At 41.7% G+C, this 24,115-nt stretch overlaps 1 protein-coding gene and 1 long non-coding RNA gene across 3 annotated transcripts; one reads left to right on the top strand and one right to left on the bottom strand.

Moving 5' to 3' along the window:
• The first annotated feature begins 2,162 nt into the window (after positions 1-2,162).
• On the top strand, positions 2,163-10,019 carry LOC147601628 (uncharacterized). 2 transcript variants are annotated; one of them, XR_015257886.1, is made up of 4 exons: positions 2,163-2,356; positions 6,878-6,992; positions 9,118-9,281; positions 9,686-10,019. It is a non-coding gene; the product is annotated as an uncharacterized LOC147601628 (long non-coding RNA). The 2 variants fall into 2 exon arrangements; XR_015257885.1 differs by lacking the exon at positions 9,118-9,281 and having other exon boundaries at positions 2,177-2,356.
• On the bottom strand, positions 3,203-23,034 carry SNX10 (sorting nexin 10). Its single transcript, XM_010115870.2, has 7 exons — positions 22,982-23,034; positions 17,965-18,051; positions 15,859-15,959; positions 15,168-15,266; positions 6,823-7,035; positions 4,865-6,379; positions 3,203-4,831 (listed from the first exon to the last, which is right to left on the bottom strand). Exons 1-6 carry the CDS (start codon positions 23,003-23,005, stop codon positions 6,301-6,303), a joined length of 603 nt encoding a protein of 200 aa, XP_010114172.2. The 5' UTR covers positions 23,006-23,034; the 3' UTR covers positions 3,203-4,831; positions 4,865-6,300.
• Positions 23,035-24,115: the final 1,081 nt, after the last annotated feature.

The raw sequence follows: 24,115 nt of genomic DNA, 5'->3' as shown, positions 1-24,115 counted from the left end.
GGCCAATATGCGCATGGACAAAGTTCTCCGGAGGATCTGAGCCACAGACGCCTTATTTGCTGCGTTTTATTTGTAATCTGCATTTGCCATTACAGTCTTTGCAAACAATTGCGGTTTTACTGTCAATACCCCTGTTTTACATCTTTTCCCTTCTCCCAGTTATTTTACAGAAATGACCCACAGGATCAAATGGTGGATCTAAGTGATCATCGAGGGGAAACTTCAACTACCAAAAAGCACAAAGCAAAGAAACGATGAGAAAAGGAAAAATACCCCTCCGTCTTTGCATGGCATTTGTCACAAGAGTCAGTAAACACTTTGCAGGGAGAAATATGATGATGTCTCATGGAAATCTTTTAAAGTAATTTTTAACAACTGTATTCACTACCAGCACAGTCATTAACAGGTTGCCAGGAGAGAAAATAAAAGCTCCTAGGCTGTTTCCGTAGAGTCTGCACTCAATGTTATTACTATTACATCAATGCCTAGAAATGACAATGGGATGAGGGTCCTCCCCAGCCACGCACCGCAAAAAACCATACTGAGAGGTTGTCGGGAACCAGCAGACAAAGGGAGTTTTTTTTTACTCTCATTTTCGTACATGGGAAGTTGAGGCATATCAAGTGCAGAGTCACCCTTGCCATGGCCCCACGGATGCCTGTCCTTGTCCTCGGACCTGGTCCTTACCCTCTCTGAGCATCCTTTTTCCCACGGAGGAGGGCATGATGGTCCAAGATGGAAGAGTACCTCCGGGCCCCCAGGATTGTGACCCAAACCCTTCTATCCCTAAACCCCTCTGCTCCGGCCCTTGGCAGCCCAGAGCCTCCTCCCAGGACCTCTGATGGTGCTTGGTGGCTCCTGGGAGGCTCTAACAGAAGGTCTGCAGACCCGTCCTTTGGGCACCTTCCCTTCCCATCACGCCAGGGCTGCCTTTGCTGTCTTCATCGCCACAGGGCTGGGAAAGCCCCACTCTGGTGCCTCTGCTCTCCAGGATACATCCCTCCTCCCCCTGCTCTGCTCCATACATAAATACATTTTTCTTACTTTTTTTTTTCTTTTGGTATTTTTTTTTCCCTCTCTTTCCCATTACCCCTTTAATGCAGAGCAGGGCTGCTGATTACAAAAGAGGCAGTTTGACTCGAGCAATAGGTCTTCTTCACTAATCCTCACTGTCATGGAAATTCCAGCTGCTACAAGAATAAGAGGCTCAATCCATATTTGCCAGCTCTAATATGAAATCTGTCAGGGCCCAAATTAATGAGTTCCAAATTCCTTACATCACGATAACAGGTTAAGACTGGTCAATTAATTACATAAATCCTTCCCGATTCATTGTGCATTTTCAGGCGAGATTGTGTCTTACATAACGGGGTGACACAAGGCCTTTTGGCTCTTGTTGTTCCGCGGAAAGGCCTCCATTTAAGCACAGCCCGCCTGCCACGGAGGCTAGTAAATGTCACGCCTTGGCTTTGCGCTGGCCCCTAATCGCTTTTGTACAAAAAAATAGATTAAAAAATGGGAAAAAAAAAATGTAAATTGCCGAGCCCTGCGCTGCCGTGCCGTGGGGATCGGTGAGTGGGGGGCCAGCGGGGGCTCCCCCGTGGGGAGGGAGGTGCAGCCCCCCCTCCTCGCCCCGGCTGAGCCCCATCCGCGGCGCGGGGGGCGCCTCCCTGTTTTGCGTGACTGTGGAGATGCGCGACTGCGGAAGGAGCTCTGAGATGGGGGTGTGTGGGGGGGTGAAGGGATGGGGCGCAGCAAAACGGAGAAATAAAAGAAGCATAACTCCATAACCCCCGCGGAAAGCCGCGGACACGAAGTGCGCTCTCACCGCGGGAGCCACCGCCCCTGCCCGCCCCGCGCCCCGCCCGGTTGCGCGCGTCTCCCTGCCCCACAGCGCCCCCTGGCGGCGCGGCGCGCCCGCTGCCGGGGAGGTGGGAGGAGCGCGGGGCGGAGGCCCCGCCTGCGCGGGAGCGGGGCGGCGGGGCAGGGGGGAGCCCAGGGCGGAACAAGGGGCTGCGGTGGGGGTGCGGAACCGGTCTCCGCGGGGAGAGGCGGGCCGGCGCCTTCCGCGGTCGCGGGAACGGGAACGGGGAGGGGGCGCGGCGGGAGCACAGGCGGACGGTCCCTCCTCCCTCCCCCCTCCCGCTCCCCTCGCTGCCGTTGCCACGGGCTGCGGTTGCCACGAGTTACCGGATCAAGGCCGAGCGGTTTCGCTCCCTGACAGCCGCCCCCCTCCCCCCTCCGCGGGCGCGCACGGGCGCGCACCCCCGCCGCCACCGTCCGGGCCGTGTTTGCGGGGGGGAGGGCGGGGGAGCAGGGGCGGGGCGGAGCGGGGCGGAGAGGACGGCGGCCCCAGGTAAGGCTCTTGCCCCGCTCCGCGGCCCCCGGGGCAGGGCCGGGCGGGGAGCAGGCGCAGGGAAAGACCGGGGCGCGGCAGCGGCGGGAAGCGCGGCCGGGGATGCTGGTCTGCCTTTTCTTTCCCCCCCCTTTTTTTTTTTTTTCTGTTTGTTTTTAAGCCCTCCGCGTGCAGAGCCCCGCGGGCAGCCGGCCCTGCCGCTCGCCTGCTCCTGCTTGACAGCTTCGGCGGGCGCACAGGCACCCACGCACACGCGTGGGCTAGGGGGAGGGCTCGCAAATTAAAAAATCAGGGGTTTAAGGCGCAAGGAGAAAGTGTGATGTTACAAGGTCACTTGAATTATTTTCTACAGCGCTTTTATTCCAGAAGGCAAAGAAGCGATGTAACGCGTTACAGAGTATTTTTAACAGCGGAGAATAATTATGTCTTTCCTCAAGCATTTAGGCCTTTCATGAAAAGAATGGATCTGGGACTGGAAATAATTACTTAAATTTTTGCAACACTGTAAAGGGGGGGGGGGGGCGGGGGGGAAGATAAAAAAGAAAAAAAAGGCCCCTGCCTTAAATTCTCTCTGGTCATCAAGACTACTCCTGATCCTGCAATTACAGAAAGACTACAAAGAAATGTGCAAGTTTTATTTTACTCACTGCTGAACACACTGACTTTATCTGTACCTTGTATTTCACATCAGAGCAAGTAACAAATACTGTGTACCTACGTAATTTAGATATTGGTCTGGAAAAAAAGCTCAACGTGTCAAAAAAAAGATTTGAACACAAAATTTTGCAGTGGTGTATGGCACAGCATTTAAGAGCATAAATTTTCACAACGCTTATAAAATGGCACTGCTATTTAAATTAAAATTTTATTTCCAAAAGACAGTTTTTCTTTCTTGAAATTATACTTCAATCACACTATAAGTAACAGTTTGCCTAATACTAGTTTACAATATCCTGAAGTTACAATTTATTAGCATGTATGACTGGGGTTATTGTCACTTGTTTATATTTTCACCAAAACCAACAACAATGTAACATACATGTACATATCACACAAATAGTTGAAAAGTAATTACACATGGTAAGTCAAAGTGATTAGGATATTGATACTGAAATAAAAGAAGCCTTACTGGCTTATTTAATTACTTAAAAGCTTTTAAGAAATCATCATAAAAATGAGACTATAAAGTTATAAGGAAAAGATAAAGTAAAGCTTTTGAGTGCAGAATTATTGCAATTAGATATAAATTAGCAATAGTAATTAGATTATATTATAAAGTATAAATTAGCCTGTTTAAAAAAACCAGCAAGAAATATCAGCATTATTCGAAACTAAAAAATGAGAATCAAAATAGCAGTGAACTGAATCAAATATATTACATAGTGTTGGAAAAAAAAAAATCACCAAATGATTGAAGTCATAAGAGACATCAAAATTTTTTTTTACATTTCAATTTTTAACAGTTACATTTAAATGTTCCAAATTAAACAAAATACCTTAAAACATTTATATGCAGTTACAAACAGCTGATATAAAAAGAAGACATACTACAGCATAGGATACTTCTCCTCCCTCTTTAATAAGAATAATTCCAGTAATACTAGCTATACAGGCAACATTCAAAAGCTAAATATTTAAACAAGTTTCTGTCAAGATGGGAAGACAGTTCTGTTAGAGTAGTCAGTTTTTGAACCGGGTGATGAAGAAAATAATAGAACAACAATAGAACTATTAGAAAACAAATATTTATTTCAGAAACATCTTCATTTGGAAAACACTCACTGGCATACAGATAAACTCCTAGAATTAAAAATCAAAAATAGCTACAAAAGTTCCCCAAACCTTATATCACTGTAATTTTCATCAGATATTGAGAATGTATTAGTAGGCCAGAACTGTAAAGTGCTTCAGCAGTTTAGCTCAGTTTTTAAAAATAAAATAAAAAACTACTACCCTGACATTGTGTTAAATAAAAACATTAATATATTTCTCAGACGTTATTCCAGGTTTTGTTTTTATATTTTCTCCATCTTTTAAATAAATTTGCTAAAGAATTTTTCTTGTAACGTACCATCTTAAAAACAAAACAAAACAAACCAACAAAAAAAAAAAAAAAACCAAACAAAAAACCCCTGACAAAACAAAACCAAAAAATGGTCAAGTAATCAAAATCTCTGCCTGGCAATAACAGCTATTTTTTAAGCTACTTTTAGTGATAACTTGTTGCTTTAATTACATGTTATCACTTTTACATTAAAATAGCTTTGCTGTTAACTCACACACAAGCTGAGAAGGTGACTATATCTATTTGTGCAATTTAATAAGACAGAGCAAAAAGAAACATGGATATTTATCTTATAAAAGTGCTACCATCAACAAAATACAGTGGCTTAAAGTAGTTACCTAAGAGATGTTAGATGTTATCCTCAGGCTACTAAAACATGTTTCTAAAATTACCAGATTCCCAGCTGGATGCTTTAAAAAAAAAAAAAAAAAAACCAAAAAAACCCCAACAACAACAAAAATATGCCCACACACGCCCATGCTAACCTTTATTATCTGGCCATTTAATAATCTATTGTTTCTAATTCACAGGTTAAAATGTTGTTTCTTTGAAAGTATCCACCAAATTCTTAAAAAAAAAAAAAAAAAAAAAAAAAAGAAATTCCATTTCTAGGTCGGTAACTACAGCACTGAAGTTAATGAGAGCTTTGCAAGGGTGATCAGACCCCCTAGCTCTTTTTAATAGCAGTTAAATGTCAAATATAAATACAACCCCACAGTGAAACATATTCCTTTGACAGAATCTGGGACAAGACACTACGCAGCTGCTGTTAACAATAAAGAACAAAACTGACGTTTAATCAAAATAAATGTTGGTGGTTACGAAGTTGTGTTCAAGCCTGCCTTTTGTTTGTGAAAAAGTCAGTATTCCAACGTGTTAACTACAGCCACAAAGAAATCAGCAGCTCCTGTTACTCCCAAAGAGCGGAGAGGTCCACGTCCGTCCACGTGTTATAGCGATACGATTATAATTTTCTCAGATATGGAGATACTCTCTGTTTCAGCTGCTAAACTAAAACATCTCTCCCAGCATCTTCAATTATAGGTGCCTGAAGTGAAAACATGCTGAAAATTAAATCCTGGCTCTAGTGAGGTTGGTGCAAAATTCAGCCATTGGTTTCAATGGACCTCGTCCAGGATTTTCACTGGGAAATGAGTATCCGTAATTCCCTGGGAACCGACAATCTCCAGCAAGCCTAGAAATGATGTCATTTTTATTAATATTTATAACTTCTAAGCAACCATGCTCAAGAATTTTGGCCTTCGGTTCTTATGCATGATAAAACCAAGCTTTCCATAAACATAACAGAAAGACCAGAGGAAGATGTATTTATATCTCAAATTGTCAGCAGCATATAGTTTGTACAAATGTTGTTTTGCTGATGTTGCTGAGCTACTTTAAAAAGTGAATACCTTGCGGGGTATGTAATTTCATCACCGATGTCAAATGACTTCTAAAGATGAAACTTCTCTGATGCAAATTACAAAAAGATGCTTTGAATATATTTGATATGATATACCAACTTTTAAGCAGAGGAATTAAGTTATCTTTATTTTCCAGATCCAAGACATGCACTCACTAAGGGAAACATTTTCACTGCCACGTATGTCAGTAGAGCATGACAAACCCAATACTGAGATTTTAATAGTCACAAAAACCTAAATGTAATAGGTAGCCTGAATCAACCTACATAACAAATCAACAAAGAAACAGCACCAAGGTCTGTTTTGCAAATTTTGTAAGGACATACGGCTGTATTGATGATGTGTCTTTTAGATACAAATTACCAGCCAGCCGTGTTTACGCTGTACACGTAACCAGTAAACAGAGCAGAAACTGCTTTGTACTGTCCTTAAGATAGCAATTCAGGAATGATTTTTCATGATTCTTCAGAAGCTGGGCTTGCTTTACATCCACATGAAATGCTGTCATCACTAGGTCTGAGCCCGGAGGATGAACTGCAGAAAAGGGGAGAGGGAAGGAAAAAAAAAAAAAAAAAAAAAGAGGAAATTGGTTTTCACAACACACTCAAAGCCTGAGTAACAGAGGAGAACTTTAATTATCTCCAGTCACAAAGAGAGACAGGAAATTTGGACTTTTAATTAGCCATTTGGAGTGCAGTTGGATATTTTTTTAGCAAGATAATTTAAACGCGAATAATTCAAGTCTGACTAAATGAAATTCACATAATCAGAATGCAGATAATTGAATTTCTACTGCATTCATTAATTCAGTGTGGAGGTGTGTGTGAAGACTTCTATGATGAGCTGTCACAGCTCAATAAAATCTCAGTCAATTAATTTTTTCATTATCTTAGTATTACATCAACAAAAAAAGTGAAGCATGCGCATGTGTATGTATGTACATATAATCTCAGAAAGTAAGGAAATACAGAAATCACCTCTCCAACTCAGAGTCCGCATCGTTTTTTCCTTTTTTTCTCTCTTCTTCTATAGGAAAACGTCTGTTCAAGGAAGCAAACTTATTAATTGCATCAGCAACGGAGTATTTGGTCTGCCCAGATACGCAAGCCTCCATATCTTCTGGGCTTAGCTGAGTCTGTAAGAAGAGGTGAAGCCTACTGTCTGAAAGCAATAATGCATCTTGTAGGATCCTGCAAAAAGAAAAAGAAAAAAAGTCAAATGTTTTTACATAGATACACATACACACATATATTCTGAAGCGTTTTACCAGAACAAATTCTAAATTATGTCCGGCTTTTAAGTTTTCAGATGAATCCTAAATCAGTAACAGAAGGTAATGAACATATTAAAATGATTAGGTGTGTGTTACTTTCTTATTACATTATTTGGAATTTTAGGTAAGTAAAACCACAAAGCTAATAGCTAGGCACATCTGCTATTAGAATAACTTCAAGGACATTTCTTTCATTTAACCATCTGTTATTACCACGTGGATCAATTAATGATTTTTAGGCAGTTGGAGGCATATACTCTTACGAAAATTTGGTCTCCATTTGAGAACTCCACATTTTTTTTTTTTAATAACTAAGCTTTTCTAAAAATTACAAGTCATCATTTTTTTTGGTGGGGGAAAGAAGTGCGTACAGAGGACTTCAGAGTCCTGACACTGCATGTGTCTGAAATACTAGTAAACAATAGAGCTGACATAGCCAAAAAGCATTTACACTTTTACAAATATGTGTATGTTTAAGCTGAAGTGAAAAACGCTGATACTGAACACTGATTTAAATGTACTTGCAAACAGTTTTCAGATAATTGTAAATACTATTTCATTCCAGCTACTCTTTTCAAAAGTCCATTTTAATCTTTGGTTTATATGTATTTTAAATTAAGTCTTCAAGTAAATTTAGCACAGAGTATTTACTTACATCAACTGAGAGTAAACAAAATACAATACAGTAACACAGAAAGTTGTGCAGATACTTTTACAAAGACTGAGAATTGAGGATCATCACTACTATTTTGAAAAAATGCAACTTTGCTGGAACATTTCTCTAAGGAAGGAATTCTTTAATACACAAATCCTAGAATGATTAACAAGGGACTCTTGCTTATATGTACACATAATTTTACTCATGTAATAAAGTCATCAGAACCTATGACCGTGCCCAACAGTGCTCCACAGAAAATTATTAAAATATTTTTAAACAAATCAGAACTATTAAAAGTCAATATTTACTCATGTCGGCTACTGTCATTACCAAAAAAAGTGATTGCTATGCAATAGGAAACAAGAGACGACATTAATGTAAGAAGTAGTAAGAGCAGAAAGAAATATCGCAGTCTATAGGTACTCTGACTAAAATGAAAAGTATAACTGATTAGTTCCTTCTCTCAAGTAAGATTAATGGTGTGTTTGGACTGTAATGTTTTAAAAACACAAATACGTTCTGAAAACAGTTCTCTAAAGCGGCCAACATTATTGTAATGTTTAATAAACACACTGAAGGATTTCTGGCTTCACCTAAGCCCATAGAAATCTGTCAAATCAAAATAAGTAATAAGAGATACCTAACTGGAAGTGTGAGATATTTGTCTACATGCACATTTAATTTGCCTAGGTAAAAAAACACACACAGCCTTAACCAAATAATTCAAACTTTGACACCTTCCAACGAGGAAATGTCTGCAATGTCCCTAACAATCTACCGGGTGCATTTGAAATTCAGTCTCAAAAAGTCCAGATTTAATTGAAGTTCAAAATAAGCACACTTTCATACCTAGAGAAAGCCTTTTTAATCCGCTCTAAATTCTCACAATTTTACGTAAAAATAAACATAGCAAATAGATATCTGTAAAATCAATGCATGCAGTGTATTAATACACAGAAAAACTTCCTTGTCGTCTAACAGAAGCCAGCAAATGCTGTCTAAAAATGATTCAAAACACAGAATTTAGAGGTCTACACACCTTGACAGCAACAGCTTCATGAATACGGCTTGAAAAGCCATCATTCAGCGGCCACTAAAACAGGATTTCGGCCTTGACTCTTGATAAACATACATTCCAAGCAAAGATAAACATCGTAACAAAAAAGTAAAAGAAAAAGTATTCCAATGCAACAAATCCATGCTTATAGTTTATGCACTTGGGGGAGTAAATATTCTCCTTCCTTTTAGGGGGAAAAAAAAAAAAAAAAAAAAAAAAACGAAGACATAAAAATAACATGTTGGAGTTTACTGTAGAGTAACTGAAGTTGCTGTTTTTCCCAGGCTTACGAGCACAATGAGGGGATGCACGTTTCTGCAACTCTAACATTTGCGTGTCTAATACCACGTAACCCACCAAGACATTAAATTCTGCGGAGAGCATTTGTTTCATGGATTTTCCTCTTGCCGTACCTTCCAAAGTTTCCTGCCAACCAGCGAATACACAAGTAACTAACTGTTCATGAGATTACTCTACACTTACAGCTCTGTTGCTGTTTGAAATGTATTTTATTTTCTTTATAAAATAATGGGTAATCTTTAAAATTGATTTTAGATGGTTTGAGGCATTACACCAGAGAATTAATGAGCAGTAATGTCAATGATATTGGACACAAATTCATTTTAGCTTTATTTCATGTCCAGTACAATTCTGCTAAGCCTTGAACTGCGAAAGCACTGTTATTAACTCGGCAGTAACCTAACACACGGAACAGCAAACAAAAGTGATAAGAGTACAGACTGATCAGGACCTCAAGGCTACTGTCCTTTTTCTGCAGCTATAATTCAATTTCCAATTTTACTTTACATTGGACTCATTATTTTCACAGTAATTTTCTTTTCTGCTTTGTAGTGCCATCTGGAGGTGAAAGGAGCGAAGAGAAACTCAGGCGAAGAAATAGAAAGATGTTCATGAATCCCATCACATGGGTGTGCATATATGTATATGTTCATAAGGGGAGGAGAGGACCAAACACTCAAGGCACGTTGCAAACCATTTAAAACCAGCCTGAAAGCAAATATATGAACACTTTTCACACAGTCATACCCTTGAAGCATTTCTTCTTTCTTTTAATTAAAAAATAACTTCCGCTTTTCCCACCTCCTCCAAACCAACAGGTTAGATTGCTCTTTAATTGCATCCTTCAAGCAATCAATGTGAAAAATAAATTCCGTGCTATCCGTAAGCAATATGCTTTCCTGTTCAAAATACTCCTCCTTTGAGGAAATAACTGTACATTTGTCACCAGATGTTACTAGTAGTATGATGTGCTGGTGTAGCAGTTGCTCTCTAGGGCTTTCGCTGTCCTGGGGACTCACTGTGTGAGAGTTTGGACATCGAAAAAATGGATTTGGCTCCAAGGACTTTAAAAATAAAAATTACAGACCACCACCTAACAAATTAAAAAGGAAAGAGGAAAGGTGGGGTGTCATAACGTTAACACTCGGATGTCTTAGCAGAGGCTGAATGCCTGCGCAGTTTCCACACAACCAATAGCGCTTCCAGTGTTTCTCCAACGGGTTTATGACAGCCAGCATCAGCGCGAAGCTGCGGTTACAGCCATGTAAATCGGCTCTCACTGCCGCCGCGCTAATGGAAGGAGTCACGGCTCACGGTGATAATTCCTATAAACTGCCTGGGCACATTTAAGAGTACAACAGACTTTCCACACGCGCCTGGAATAGGAACAAGAGGCTAAATCCTGCAAGTCTTGATCCCATCAGTAGTCATTACTTGTCAGAGATCTCACTCCTCTCGGCCAGATTGCTCACATGCTTAATGACCGCTTATGTGATTAAGGAGGCTGCAGGGTAGGGCTCTACATTTGAATTAGAGATAATAAAATCATTTTTTATTTGCAGCCATGTGAACCATGTTTGTAAGCTTTCGGTAAATGCTTGTGATCTCTAGACCTTTAAAGAAGTGGGGCTGAAAAGAAATGTCACTTTACAGCCAGAAGAAACAATGTTATTTTTGAGGAAATGCTGGATACTATATGAGGAGTATTTCTCCTTTCCCCTGTTATGGCAAGAACATTTACAAAAAGACAAAACATGTGTTTTGTCTTATTTGGACGAGGTCCAAAATCTGGTTTTCTTCAACATGATTTTATTAGGTATATTATACACTGTTCTGCTGGAGAAGAACAACATATGGCTGAACAGTACAACTTAATCCTAACTAAAGATTTCCTGTATCTACTGTAACTTAATACAATGACAGATGCACACTTGCATGTGTGTGGAAGGTTAACACTCTGATTTTGTTTTCGACAAATTTAACTCTGCCCATTTACATCATATCATGAGAGCAAGGGAAGTAAAAAAAAAAAAAAAACCAAACCCAAAAAACCAACGCAGGATCTGTGAGGCAGCAGATGACAGCCTGTGCTGTGGTGCCCTCTATTGAGCATCCAGCCCCTCGCCCCAGCCCACCGCAAACAAAGCCCCAGTTTCCTCTTTAAAAAAGCCAACTGTGTTTCCCCTTTCATTTTTTTTTATAAGGGAGGAAATGTTACTGACAGCAAGCAACTGTGAAGCAACTGTTGGGCATCTGATAATGCACATGTTTAGGAAAGGATTAGGTGACATGCGCCTGCTAGGCATTATTCACTTCACTCACGGGATAGGAAATATCAGCAAGGCTCCATTGGAAAGAGGCAGTCACCACTCTCCTGAGGAGATCCCACCTGCCCCATGGCTGCCGGTGCTCCTGCCTGAGACTGGCAAGCTGGCATCCGTCCCCTCTGGAACCAGTCTCCACTTTCTGCATCCCTGAGAGATACCTGGAGGTGGCACCGCTGGGAGAGCCCCCTGACCCTGCACCAGCTCGTGGGACTGTGGTGGGGAAGGTAAGGAGGTGTGAGGAAGAGGGAAAAACCCCAGCCACCTCCAGAGAATGGCTCTGCCTTCCACAGCCAAGTTTTGGGTGGCTTGTTTACCCTGGCACCAAGTGAGCCCAACGCACAGCCATCCGGAGCAGCGACATTGCGGGTGCCCTTCATCTCCTGTGGATCCGAGTGCTGCATTTTTCAAATCTCTTAGTATGTCTTCCACCTAATTGTAAACTGCAATGCCAACTGCAATCCCAAGCATGTTTGAAAACTAATCCTTTTCTTCAGCCACATAATTTGTTGGGATCCAATTGTATTCAATTTAAAAAAATAAAAATCAATGATTGAACCCACTGTCATTCAAAACAGTTTTGTTAATTAGCTTTCTAATAAGCAAGCATGGTAATCTAAATCCCAAAGTTACATCTGCGCAGCTAAAAAGGGATGAAAGCAAAGATGATCTTTCAGAACTTTAATATTATAAGACAGTGTTTTAATTTTGACCTCCAATTTAAGAATAAGCTTTTCTTGTGAATCTACAGACATCCTCAAAGGTACAAGGATACTTACCAGGAAAACCACATGATTTTCCTTATTCTTACAAAGTAATTAATAATTGAAAAGGGGCTAGCCGACTTCCGTTAATGCAAATGGCCTCCTGAAATATTAAATTATGCCCAGACAAGAAGTGAGCTTTACAGCTCTTCATCACTCAGAGATAATAACCTGTAAGACAAGCAGGTCTTACCCTGCATTTCTGCAGTAAAGCCGAATCAAAATGGGACACTTGATTTTACCAAACTCTAGTACTTTGTGGTAGTTTCCAGCTGTTGGCCCAATTCTCACGCTACTGTGCTTCGCATGGAGAGGCTTCACAAAGGCTCTGTCTGAGCAGGCACCTTGCCCCGTGCTAACTCATTGTGGAGTGACACGTGAAGGAGGACAAGAGAACTCCACAGCCACCCACATGCAGGCAACACAGAGGTGCTGCCAGGGCCAGAAGCTGGGTACCAGAGAGCTTCCAGCTGCTCCATCCATGCTCTTCAGGGCACATGGCTCCTGCCTGGCCAGGCACTACAGTGACCTGCTCACACAGCAAAAAGCACAGGGCACAAACTGAGATGGTTGAAGACCTAAACTCCATTTCAGAGATGGCTTGGATTCTGATAACCTCACAAGGCATGAAGTGCAGAGAGGAGCTCTGGTTCCTGCACTGCTTGCGAGCATTTGCAAAGTGTTACCTGCGAACCTCTCCCTTGGCAGGGCCACACAGGCTCAAATCCCATGTCTTCCCACTGCCACAAAGAAACACCAGCAGGGCTGTGAGTTTGTGCACAGTGACTGCGATCGTTGCTGGGGTGAACAGAGCATTCAGCTTTGCAGTTCTGGGTTACACCGCCCCACGCAGCTACTTTCTGGCCCCTTTCCCACATCCTTTCTAATATGCCATGGAGGTCCTGCTTCCCCTGGCATTGCCACACTACAGAATACACAGCACCCAGACCAGAGCTTTAGTAAAATCAAGTGTGGATACATATATATATATATATATATATACACACACACACATATACACATGCACAGCATTGTTAAAAAGTCCCTCAAATCCAATTTCGGAGAAAGAAGTGACAATCTTTGGTTCAGAATCTTAAAAAAAAAAAAAAAAAAAAGGTAGGGGGGAACATCATGGCAGCCTGACTGAGCCAGTAAAAAGATCCCTTCTGCAAAGCAGCAGCAGCACACACAGAGGTGCCAGCCGGCAGAGGGCAATGGTACAGCACATCAGGTGCCAGGCCAATTCATCACAACACAGTTCTCGCTCTGAAAATTCCTTCCAGCTATTCCCCAAGGCTGAGAAAGCCGACACCTTTCTAAACAGCATCCAAGTCCAAACATTTAAATCATTATCAGCAATTAACAGAGATGCCTCTTTTTCCACTCCTGGGCTAACAGCAGCAAGGTGGAATGCTCCGCATGCTGCCATTTTCTGCCGCCGGTAAGCATTTAAGCTACAGATATCCACAAAATTGCAGAGTGAGGATGTGTTTTAAGAAAACCTACCCCTTTGTTCTGCCTTCTGAAGCACAGACAGTGGTTGTAAATACTTTTGATGCTGAAGTACTGTACCTGGTTACCAGACTGGCCTCTTTGACACTTAAAAATGAGAGTGATTCTGGAAACATACTGCTCCACAAGGCAGCACAGCTAAGGTAGGACTGCTCAGACCCAGGGACCTGAAATACGACCACTGATACTATCACCTCTAGAAGCACAGACATTCTATTTCACCGTCCTTCTTTCCTGAGATGCAGGAAAAAAAAAAAAAACCCTCTGATCCTTTTCTGCTTTCCCTTCCCTGTCTCACACATCTTCAACCAGTATTTATTTGCTATCCTTTTTGTCATAGATCCTATATAACTTTATACAGAATAGTAATCCTGTAGCCGATAACTGTCCCCACTTTCAGCTGTTAAGCATAACAAATATACCTCAGGACCAATGATTTGTTGTCTGTTAGGGAGGCTTATAACTATAATACACTGACTGGAAAAATAGCGGGTCCAGTATTCCTCTACCCACTGACCACAAGGCTTAAAGCCTACCTAAATTATTTTATTTTTTCCTTTACTTATGTAGTTCTAATTTAAGGAAACATTGATACTGAAAGGAGATGAACAGTCTCTATTCGCAGCGTTTTACCATGCCCTTACACCAAGCAGTGGCAAAAGAGAGCCTGAAATGTAAGCACAACTCCTGCCCTAGTAGCTGTGAGCAGCCTGCTGTCACACCGGCAGTGTCAGGGTACTACAAGAATGGCAGAGAAAGCAGAAAATTACACCAACAGGGTCTCTGCCACCGCAGAAGGCGAAGTGGTTACAGCAGCGGGAGTGAGGGATGCAGGACTGAAGCTCACATAGTACTCCCTTGTAATGGAGGTGAGGCTTTAGCTAAGTCTGATGAATGATTTTATACAGATTGCAGCTATACTGGAAACGGTCACAGCTGCTAGAGCTTGTTTATGTTAGTGAGACAGGTAAATGAGGTCATTTGCATTATAGGAAATATCTGTTTTAGGAGACCTCGCTCCTCGAATTTTCCCAGGCTCCCAGAAAAGACACTGATTTTTCCATTAATATAAAGAGTGAGAGAAGCCTGTTGCTTTGTATGGGAATATCTAGCTCATTTCTGAAAGCTAGAAATAGACATCATGGTGAAAGATCTCCTAACCTTAGTACATAATTGCAAAGTGACATAAATCCAAACTATTATTTACAACCGATGCAGTGAAACACAATGGAAGAGCCCCAGCTGAAGTCTGCTTATAACCAACAGAGCTGAAGTCACGTGTATGAAATATGACTCTGCAAATTGAAAAAACAAATGTGTAACATGTAGAGATGACCACACGGTGGCTCTCAAGTACCAGAGAAGAGCTATTTTAAACCAGAAAATTCATGACATCATAAAAATGCCAGCGTCTCTAGGATAGGCTGTACTTACTTTTCCAGGAATTCTTGCAGACCCTGACGGCGCTGGTCCACGTGATGAGGATTGTTCATATTGAAAAAGGGAGTTTTAGATGGCAGTTCAGGTAGCTGTCTTTATAAACAAGAAGCAAATACACAGTTAAAATTACAATCTGAAACAGCAGAGAAAAATGCAATAAGCAAATGCCAACCTCGAGCATGTGAAAAATCACAGGTCATGTTCCAGAAACTAACGAAATTTAATTTGGGAACACAAGGTTGAGAAACTGGAAGGCTTCTTGCACATCTCAAAGGGAAAAATACATTAATCTGATTTTTCTGGTCCAGTTGTTAAGCCTGCATGCATGTCTGGCTGGGTCTCTTATGGTCCTTGCAGAACCTAAGCACATCCTAAAAGCACAGAGAGTAGGTACATACACCTATGCTAGATTGCTATTTCTGCTACCTGTGCACAGCAAAAGGAAACACAGATCCAGTCTGTTACAAACTAAAGGAGGGCTCACCAAACAAAGGCTATCACGGTACAAACAACATTCTTCTGGGTTTAAAGCAGAGAAAACGCTTTGTACAGAATAAATTTGTGCTAGTAAGAAACACAGGACACTTTCCAGCTCCGATTTCTATAATTCTCAGAACTAAGATGAAACAATCCTCCCCTTCCATGAGTGACGGATTATTAATAGCTGTATCATAAAGTTGCTCACATAAGCACCGCATTGCTCTGAAGCCTCTGCCGAAGCCAAACAAATTCTCGAAAACGTCGTCTAACACAGGATGTTTTCCTTGTAAAGCACATACTGTTTGTCTGTTGGGAAAGGAAAAAAAAACATTTTACTTTGTAAATCAGCTTAAGCTGAAGTGCAGGTATGGTATTAAAAACACCTCTGAGATGCTAATCCCTGAGACACCAATGGAAAGCTTGACATTAATTCAGTTTAGGTTAAGGACTGTGCCTTCTCTCAGACAGGACTGGTGACAGCTTCTACTGCTTCTCAATTTTTCATTGCTTTTTTTTTCTTTTTAAAAGCAAGAGATCTGGATTACAGTACAACTTGCAGTAACACGAAAAAATATCTCAGAAAAAAGTTTCAGCAGATAACGTCAATCTTTGCAGGGAATGTGACTGCTCTCTGCAAGTAGCAGCATTTGGAAATTTTCCCACAGAACATAATTACTCCATGAGAAAAATGTCAATTCATCAAAAGAGAAACAACTTAAGGAAATTAAATGCTTTTGCCAAATCTTCCTGTGGGGCATACACTTAGGTGAAACCCCACTTACCAGAGAGGACTTCATTATAAATCCGTCTGCAGTCCAACCCACTCTCAATTGCCTGCCAGGAGCCACAACTCCTGGACAGCCACATGATGCAGATCGTAGAGGGCCTAAAGATGCCAGCTTTCTGGAATAGATGTATATCCGGGATACCTCACAATTTAAGAAGTCAGATGGTGTAGGAGCTGAGCAGGAGGGGAACTCAGCTGGTCTAAGGGCCTGGCAGACCTAAGATTTTGAATCCATTGAGAAGCCTGGATGATAGGACTGACCTAGAGGCTCGGTCTCTTGGCATTGTGCTGGTCGGATGCTGAGCTGATGCTTATCAGCTCGAGAGATGCCTAGTGCTGAATCATATAGCACTGGGTCTGAATGGCATCATTTCAACTTACCAGTTGCTGAGAAAGCCAGTAATATACTTCTATTCAGAAACACTGATGCCCATGAAAGAGTAATACAGCATCCGCCCTGCCAAATCTACAGAATTTCTCTTCACCAAAAGACAGAAATATAATCGCTTTGGAACCAGTACTTAAAACACACTGCAAAATGTACAAGTTTCACAGCTCTGATTCCCACACAGGAGAGAAGTACTTGTCACAATGGACATTTAATAAGCCATCATCTGACTGCTTGCTCTCATTATGCTGAGTGCTTAACTCTCCCACACAGGAAGGAAATGCTTTCGGTCTTGTGCCAAGCATTAACCATGAAACCTGGTGCTCTCAAATTCTTCATCTGATAGTAGATACACTTCAGAATTTTGTGGGGGTTTTTTTTGTTGTTGTTGGTTAGTTGCTTTTTTGTTGGTTGGTTTGGTTTGTTTTGGTTTTTTTTACATTGCAATTACAATCCCTGGATCTAGATTTGTGAAGTTAGGATAACTCCTCCCATATATCTTCCACCAAAAAAATAATCAACAAAACAAAATTATGTATAGGATAGATTTAAGACACAAGAGAACGATAATCCTAAGTACACTTCCATTAATATATGGTAGACTACAATCACAAACCCACATGTAGTTACTTGAGATATCTAAGCACCACTAAACTAGCATAATATAAATACGAAGGTACATAGAAAACAATGACCTTGCAGCAACCAAATAACTTGGCAAAAAGAATTCAAAAGAATTCAAAGTACAAACAACCAGATAATTACTCAAAGAGAAAGTTGTTTCCCCATGAATACCTGAAGATCAAAATTCTTCTATAATGGCAAGACATCAGTAACTATGACAGTCTTATAGTTGATAAGCAAAGCTAAGAACAGTCTCTGTTGCAAGACACTGGAGCGCACATGTGAACACAACACCAGATTCAACTTCCAGCTCCACCAGACCAACTACACAGCCTTTGGCCAACACACTTTACCTTTTCCACTGCATGTCAGTTGTTAAAAAGGAGAATAATATCCTCCAGCCTCCCAGAAGTGGTGTAAAGAAATTCCACCAATACCCCAAAGAGAACCCTGACTTGGACAGAAACAGCAATAAGAGCCTGAAGAATCTGTGCTGATATTTTTATACTTACGTGAATAAATATCTCATAGTCTATGTAAGAATGCCATGAGTCTTCTTTCCGTGTCCTGGGGTCTCGCACCAAGACAGTTACAAATTCCTGCAAGCGCATAATAAAAGTCAAGCAATTAATTTCAGAAGACAAAGGCAGCCTTAAAGACTCTCTTGATTGCTGTGCTGTTCCACAAACTACTGTGCTCAGATTAAAAGCTGAACTGCTGTTTTATTGAATTTTGCAACCCTATAAAAGGAGAAGCAAAAAGTAATGAATCATCTGAGCTATACCACATGTCCAGGAAATTCCTTGCCAAACTGCTAGCTGAAAAGGAATATTTCAGATTAAGTAATACTGTGAAAAGTCATACATATTTCACACATAGGAAACCTGGTGATCTCAGTAGGTACAAACTAAAACTTCACATTCAAAGTCACGCATGTAAGAGAGAACTAGGCAGGTATTTTAGGCTTTTCCCACCCTTGTAGTCAACATTGACAAAGAACGTGTTACGCCCCATGAACCCAATACTTACTTTCCGTCATTTGATCTATTTTTTTTTAAATCAAGTATTTATACCCATTGATTTCAGGAATCTGAGGTAAGAGTTCAGTATCATCACAAGGAGCTGAAGAACTGCCTTTTTCTACACCCTAAATGACTCACTCCAGCCCAGTGGAAAAGGATGAACCACTATTAACTGTCCTGGACTCAGATTTGACACAGGGAATCAAGGTCTCAAGCAGTGTCCCGGATGCTGTGTGGAAGGAGATTAATTTTCTCCCTTTAGCACATATCCTTCCAGATACACCAGGAACTTATGCCATGGAGCACAGCTCACGATGCAGGACCAGGGCACTTCTGTTCCAGTCTGCCCATCAACCTGCCCAAGGCAGCAACACAGCTGCACCACAGAGCATAATTCCCCATTTGGGGGGGGTCAACAATAGAGTATTTGTCATAGAAGTTGTCATATAAAGTCTATTTCTTTGCAATTCCCACATTTATATAATAATTTAGAGAGATCCCAAAGGAGTGAGAGAGGCCCGGGGGCTTTACTGTCATGTAACTGGGCATCACTAACAGGAGTTGAAAGAGGCTGAAAAATTAAATGTTTCTCAGTATCCTCAGCTAATGATCACGTGAAAACTTGTATCATATTAAAAAAAAAAAAAAAAAAAAAAGGATGCTAAACCTGTATGTTCACACTAAGATGGAAAAGGTCTCTTTAAAATACAAAGGTTGAAATTGTGCCTAACTACCTGCTATTTCCCAAGCAAACGAATAGGCTGCCCTACTTCAGTTGCTCAAATCAACTATTCACCCAAAGAGCTAAGCCAACCACTTAAACAATGACTCAGTCAAAGAAAAGCGTATCATTTTAAGCTGCAGAAACACTCCTCCTGAGAGGAAGGCACTGCACAAGACCTCCAGGTACAGGAATGGACTGTGGGAGGAAGGACAGTGTCTCTGGTAAGTAACATGCTTTTTTAGAACGTGTTTGCATAAATCAAGAAATCTGGAACTAGAAGGCTCTCAAAGTGTGTCTCTCCGTGTCCGAACCACAGATGTCAAAAATTAAATCTTTACTCTTCAGCCAAATCTTCTTCCCCCACCACACACTTCAGCTACCAGCAGCAACCTTCAACCAACTGACAAGAGACGACAACCTTGAATGGAAAAGTTTTTTGTCTTTTCCTGAACAGTGATTGCACTCTGTACATGGCAGGGAGGTGCTTATGGTCTGGATTAAATCATTTACCACTCTGATTTCCAGGCGGTACTGCTTCAGGGACAGGGAGCCTGTGGCCCGATGGCTGGACACAGCCCCTGGCTTCATCTCAGCCCAGCTCCTAGTCACAGGGTGTTATCTGCATTATTGCTGGATATCTGCATTACTGCTGGATACCCTTTTGGTGTCTGTCACAAGCACCTTGCCAAAAAGCCCGCTTGAAAGGCTCCCACCGCCTCTGCTGCTTCTTTCCTCGCTGAGGAGAACTGGAGGCCCGATTCTCCTCTCTGGCTTTTTCACCCCAGGCCAACATGGCCCAAGAGGAACCAATTAAGGGAGTTGTAACCAGGTCTACAAACTGAGGGTCATGTCTTTATATTTACAAAAATGCTAGTGGGAGATAGGAGGAAGTTACTTTTCCTGAGCAGACCCCAAGCAACATGCTGAACAAAGAAGAGAAAACCATTTTTCAGTTGTTTTTTTTTCCCTCCTGCCTCACTGTCTATCATATGCAGCACATATATATAGATACAGCATACTTTTGGACCCACTGTAACATCTTTTCATATCCAGTCTTATGTTCTCCCAAGTTTTTGTCTTCCCCAGTCTCCAAATTCCCTGTGTCCCACTTTTCCCCAGAGCTGCAAACACCTCTCCTAAACACTCTATCTTTTCTTTCCTGAGCACTACATGCATCAGTCCTGCAAGTGGAAGAAGAGGAGTCATGCCAGGAAGCTTCAAACGGGACACTGCACTCCTCTTCCCTTCAACTGCTGCAGCCCAGGAGTCACAACTGAGGGCTCCTAACCGGTCCCCCTCCTCTCATCTACCACCGTACCAGCTTCTCATTGCCCTTCCTTTTGTCCAGGTTCCTCAAATGACTTCATTTTCAAGTGACCTTGTATAACCCTTTCCTTTGTACAGAATCAAAATAATCTTTGAAGTAAGATGTCTTTTTCAACCTCTGTTATACCAAAGTATTACGATTAAAAGTTGCTGTTGGATATGCTGTGGGTTAGCTACGGGTTACCTTGCAAATAATTCCAAAACACGTCATTTGCACAAAAAAAAACTCTGTACATTTTCAATTTCTAATTAAACAGCCACTGAATTTCGATAATAAGGAAGCCAAGCACCCTTCAGATTCTACCTACAGAAGAAAGGAGATCTGCTGCACACGCTGTGGCAGGCAGGTGTCTAGGCAGGACATCACTGAGCCAAGAGTAGAAGCGATCTGCAGAGCACCTCAGCAAACTGCAGCCCTCAAACACAGTCAATGTCAGCTCAGATTTGAAAACACCAGGATTTCAGCAGAGGACTGGGTGTTTCTGTTTTTTTCCCCTTTATTTACCAGAAAATACCAATACTGAGTTCAGAATGAAGCAAGAGAAACATTAAGCAACTAGAAAAAAAAAGTACAGCCTTTCTCAAGGTTTACAGTTACTTCCCTTACCAACATCTTGAATCCAGGAAGCGTTAATCCCAATTCCCATTACAGTGTCTGCTGCTCTGAAACAGTGGCATTGCACGTGTAGTCTATCCCTTTTCTTTTGACCTTTAAGCCCCCTCCAGGATACAAGACCCCACTGGGACAACAATATTGATTTAATCAAAGCAGCCCTAACTGCCCAGTTCAGATGTAGATACCCTGCCAGAAAAAGGTGTTTATGCCTCCCCAAGCTTGGTCTTGGAGGCCTATTGCACTGGGAACAATACAGACTCTACAGAAATCTACTGGAAAAAGTGGCTTCTCCATTTATTTCTTCTCCCTGGAAACTGCTAAATTCACAGGCAAAGCATTTTGTATCCAAGCTGGTAGTGCTATAGCCTTGATACGGATCCCACCAGCCACGTTGGCCCAAACATCTTCATGAAGAACTTCAAATCTGCCTCAAAACTAGTTTCCTACGTCAAAAAGTAGTCATACCTACGACAAAAAGTAGTCATACCTACTTAACAAGCAGGAATCAGCAGAGCAGCTTCTCTGACTGGATGTGCCTTTTAATTCTTGCCTAAAACACAGTTTAGGGATGGCACTGCTGGCATTTTGCTACCCTCTCCTCAAGGCCAGGAGCAGGCCAAGTAGTTAGGGTCACACGTAAGTGACAAAATGGCCAAAGTGACCCCTGAGCCCGGTTTACACCTCCACCCTCATGGTTACAGTCCTATGCAAATAATATGAGTGCTGACAGCAGAGGAAGAGGGCAACACTGAGGTCATGTAGACACAAGCACTGGAAACTGAAGCATTTTGCCTCAAAAGGAGGAATAATGCCATAAAAGTAGCTGAAGCAGACACAAGAAGTCTTTATTTTTTCCCTTTTTTTTTTCCTTGCTTCCATCTGCTCCTTTCTCCTGTTGGAAATATTTCTGCACAACGCAATGGACTGCTCAGAGAGAAGGATAAGCCAGCAGCTCTACTATACAGAATTCGACTACAAAAACTGTGTTTCTGAGATGTCACTTGTTAACATTTTCCTACTAGGAAAACAGAAAATCTGACATGGAAACATCTATTTTTAATATGGGGGAACAAAATCCACCACAAGGAGGAGGAATAAAAATAATCTCACATTGGAAGATTATTTGCATTAATCATTCCAGCCACATTTTAATTCAAATCTCTGTGTTCAGGATCGTATCAGGTGATAACCTCATGTTCCATGGTGCCACTGTTACACATCTGATTAGTCAATAACCCCTGAAGAGTCATTTTCCACAAAGCTTCCGAGAAAAATAGAGTTTCCCATCAGGTTGCCTATTAGTAAAAGGATCAACCACAAAGAATACGCGGCTTTTCACGCTGGGAGTGTTGGCATCTTCACTCCATGCGTGCTGAGTACTAAGGCTGATAAGAGACTAACAGCTGAGACAAAATAATTGTTGAAACTTTTAATGTTCATTGGAACTGAGCAAAAGTGAACGTGCAAGTGCGATTCCTGCCGTCCACATATCTGGTGACCAGAGTTCAGACCCAGCTCCAACCATTATTTCCTACAAAATACCTGAAGACTGATGGAGAGAAGACTGAAATCCAAGTCCTCCTCTCCTTTCTTGGTGTTTGAGTCCCTTATGCACAGAGTCACTCACTCTCCTCTCTGATCTAATGAATATTTGATTCTTCCATCAAACTTCAACAGAAGGAACTGGCATTGCATCCCTCCAGAACGTTCTGTAGCTTGGCAATTAAAAGCACGAAGAATACAACCAATCTTGCCCAGTCCATGTGAACCTTAATGAAAGAAATTCAATCCACAACCACCAAACTAAAATCCTTTTTTAATAAAGCTTAGACATGACTTACTTGTTTTTCGTGTTTTGGTGTCATCTTCACTGGTTTGTATTAAAATAAAAAACAACCTGAAAAAAAACAAACAAACAAACATCAGATTTGCATTTAGTAGGTTTTTTTAAGGTCATTATCACTTTTACTAGACGTTAGTAGACAGTGGAAAAAGCAAGACTCAATGCCGTATATATAGAATATACATTTGCATTAACTATGTCTAAGAATTCATTTAAAAAAAAAATCCCATTTTAGAAGCACTAGGTTAGTCTCCTTCAGTGGACACGTGTTGTATGTGACACGCGTTGTATGTGACACGCGTTGTATGTTAGTTCAGAGATGCATGTCCATCTCTGGCAGTCAATGCTCTTCATTACTCCGAGAGCTGCCTCGATGCTCATCCTCGCACCCGTCTCCCAACGGCCACGCGCAGCCAGCATCCCCAGCACACAAATGCAGCCGAGGCAGCGCTGCCTGTGCCTTGTTCCCAGGCACCCAAGCGCAGTTCTGCGTGACAGCGGCTGAAGTCCAGGAGACACTAAAACTCCTGAGCCAGCAGAATCAAAAAGCCCCTCTCAACCGTTTCTCCGAAACGGAGATAAGCGGAGAGACAAACTACTTGGATCTTGCAGGCTAGTGAAAACTCAGGCTAGATTTCACAGCATCCATGGTTTTAAAACCTCCTTGTAGGGAAGTGTATAATTAAACCAAATAAAAAAGACTCACAATTAACTTATGTTTTAAATCTACTCTCTCACTGGAAATCCTGAAGAATTTTTTAACTACCTCTGCAGTCCCGTAAACCAGACTGTTTGCTTGGGACAGGCACCCACACGGGAAGAGCGGGGCAGCTTTACTCACTTGCTAGCTTGCATGCACACCGCCTGCCTACAAACAACTGTCACAGGAAACGAATTTTCAATTTGCCTTTCCCCTTTACCTCTGCCGCACGCCATCCAGCCACTGCCAGCTGACTCCTACATTGACCCCCCGCTACAAAAAACATCCTATGGCCTCCTCAGCTGTGAAACGCCAGACTCCTCTTTCCAAACTGAAAGGGCCCAAGCGGTTTCCCTCCTTCGCCCCAGGAGCATGGCTACCTACACCATCCCCACAGTCAGGAGGGATGCCGCTCGGCTGGCACCTCGCGTT

Source organism: Chlamydotis macqueenii, chromosome 2 (genome assembly GCF_036417535.1).
Source record: "Chlamydotis macqueenii isolate bChlMac1 chromosome 2, bChlMac1.mat, whole genome shotgun sequence".
Taxonomy (NCBI): domain Eukaryota; kingdom Metazoa; phylum Chordata; class Aves; order Otidiformes; family Otididae; genus Chlamydotis; species Chlamydotis macqueenii.
This window is presented reverse-complemented; position numbering and strand designations above follow the sequence as displayed.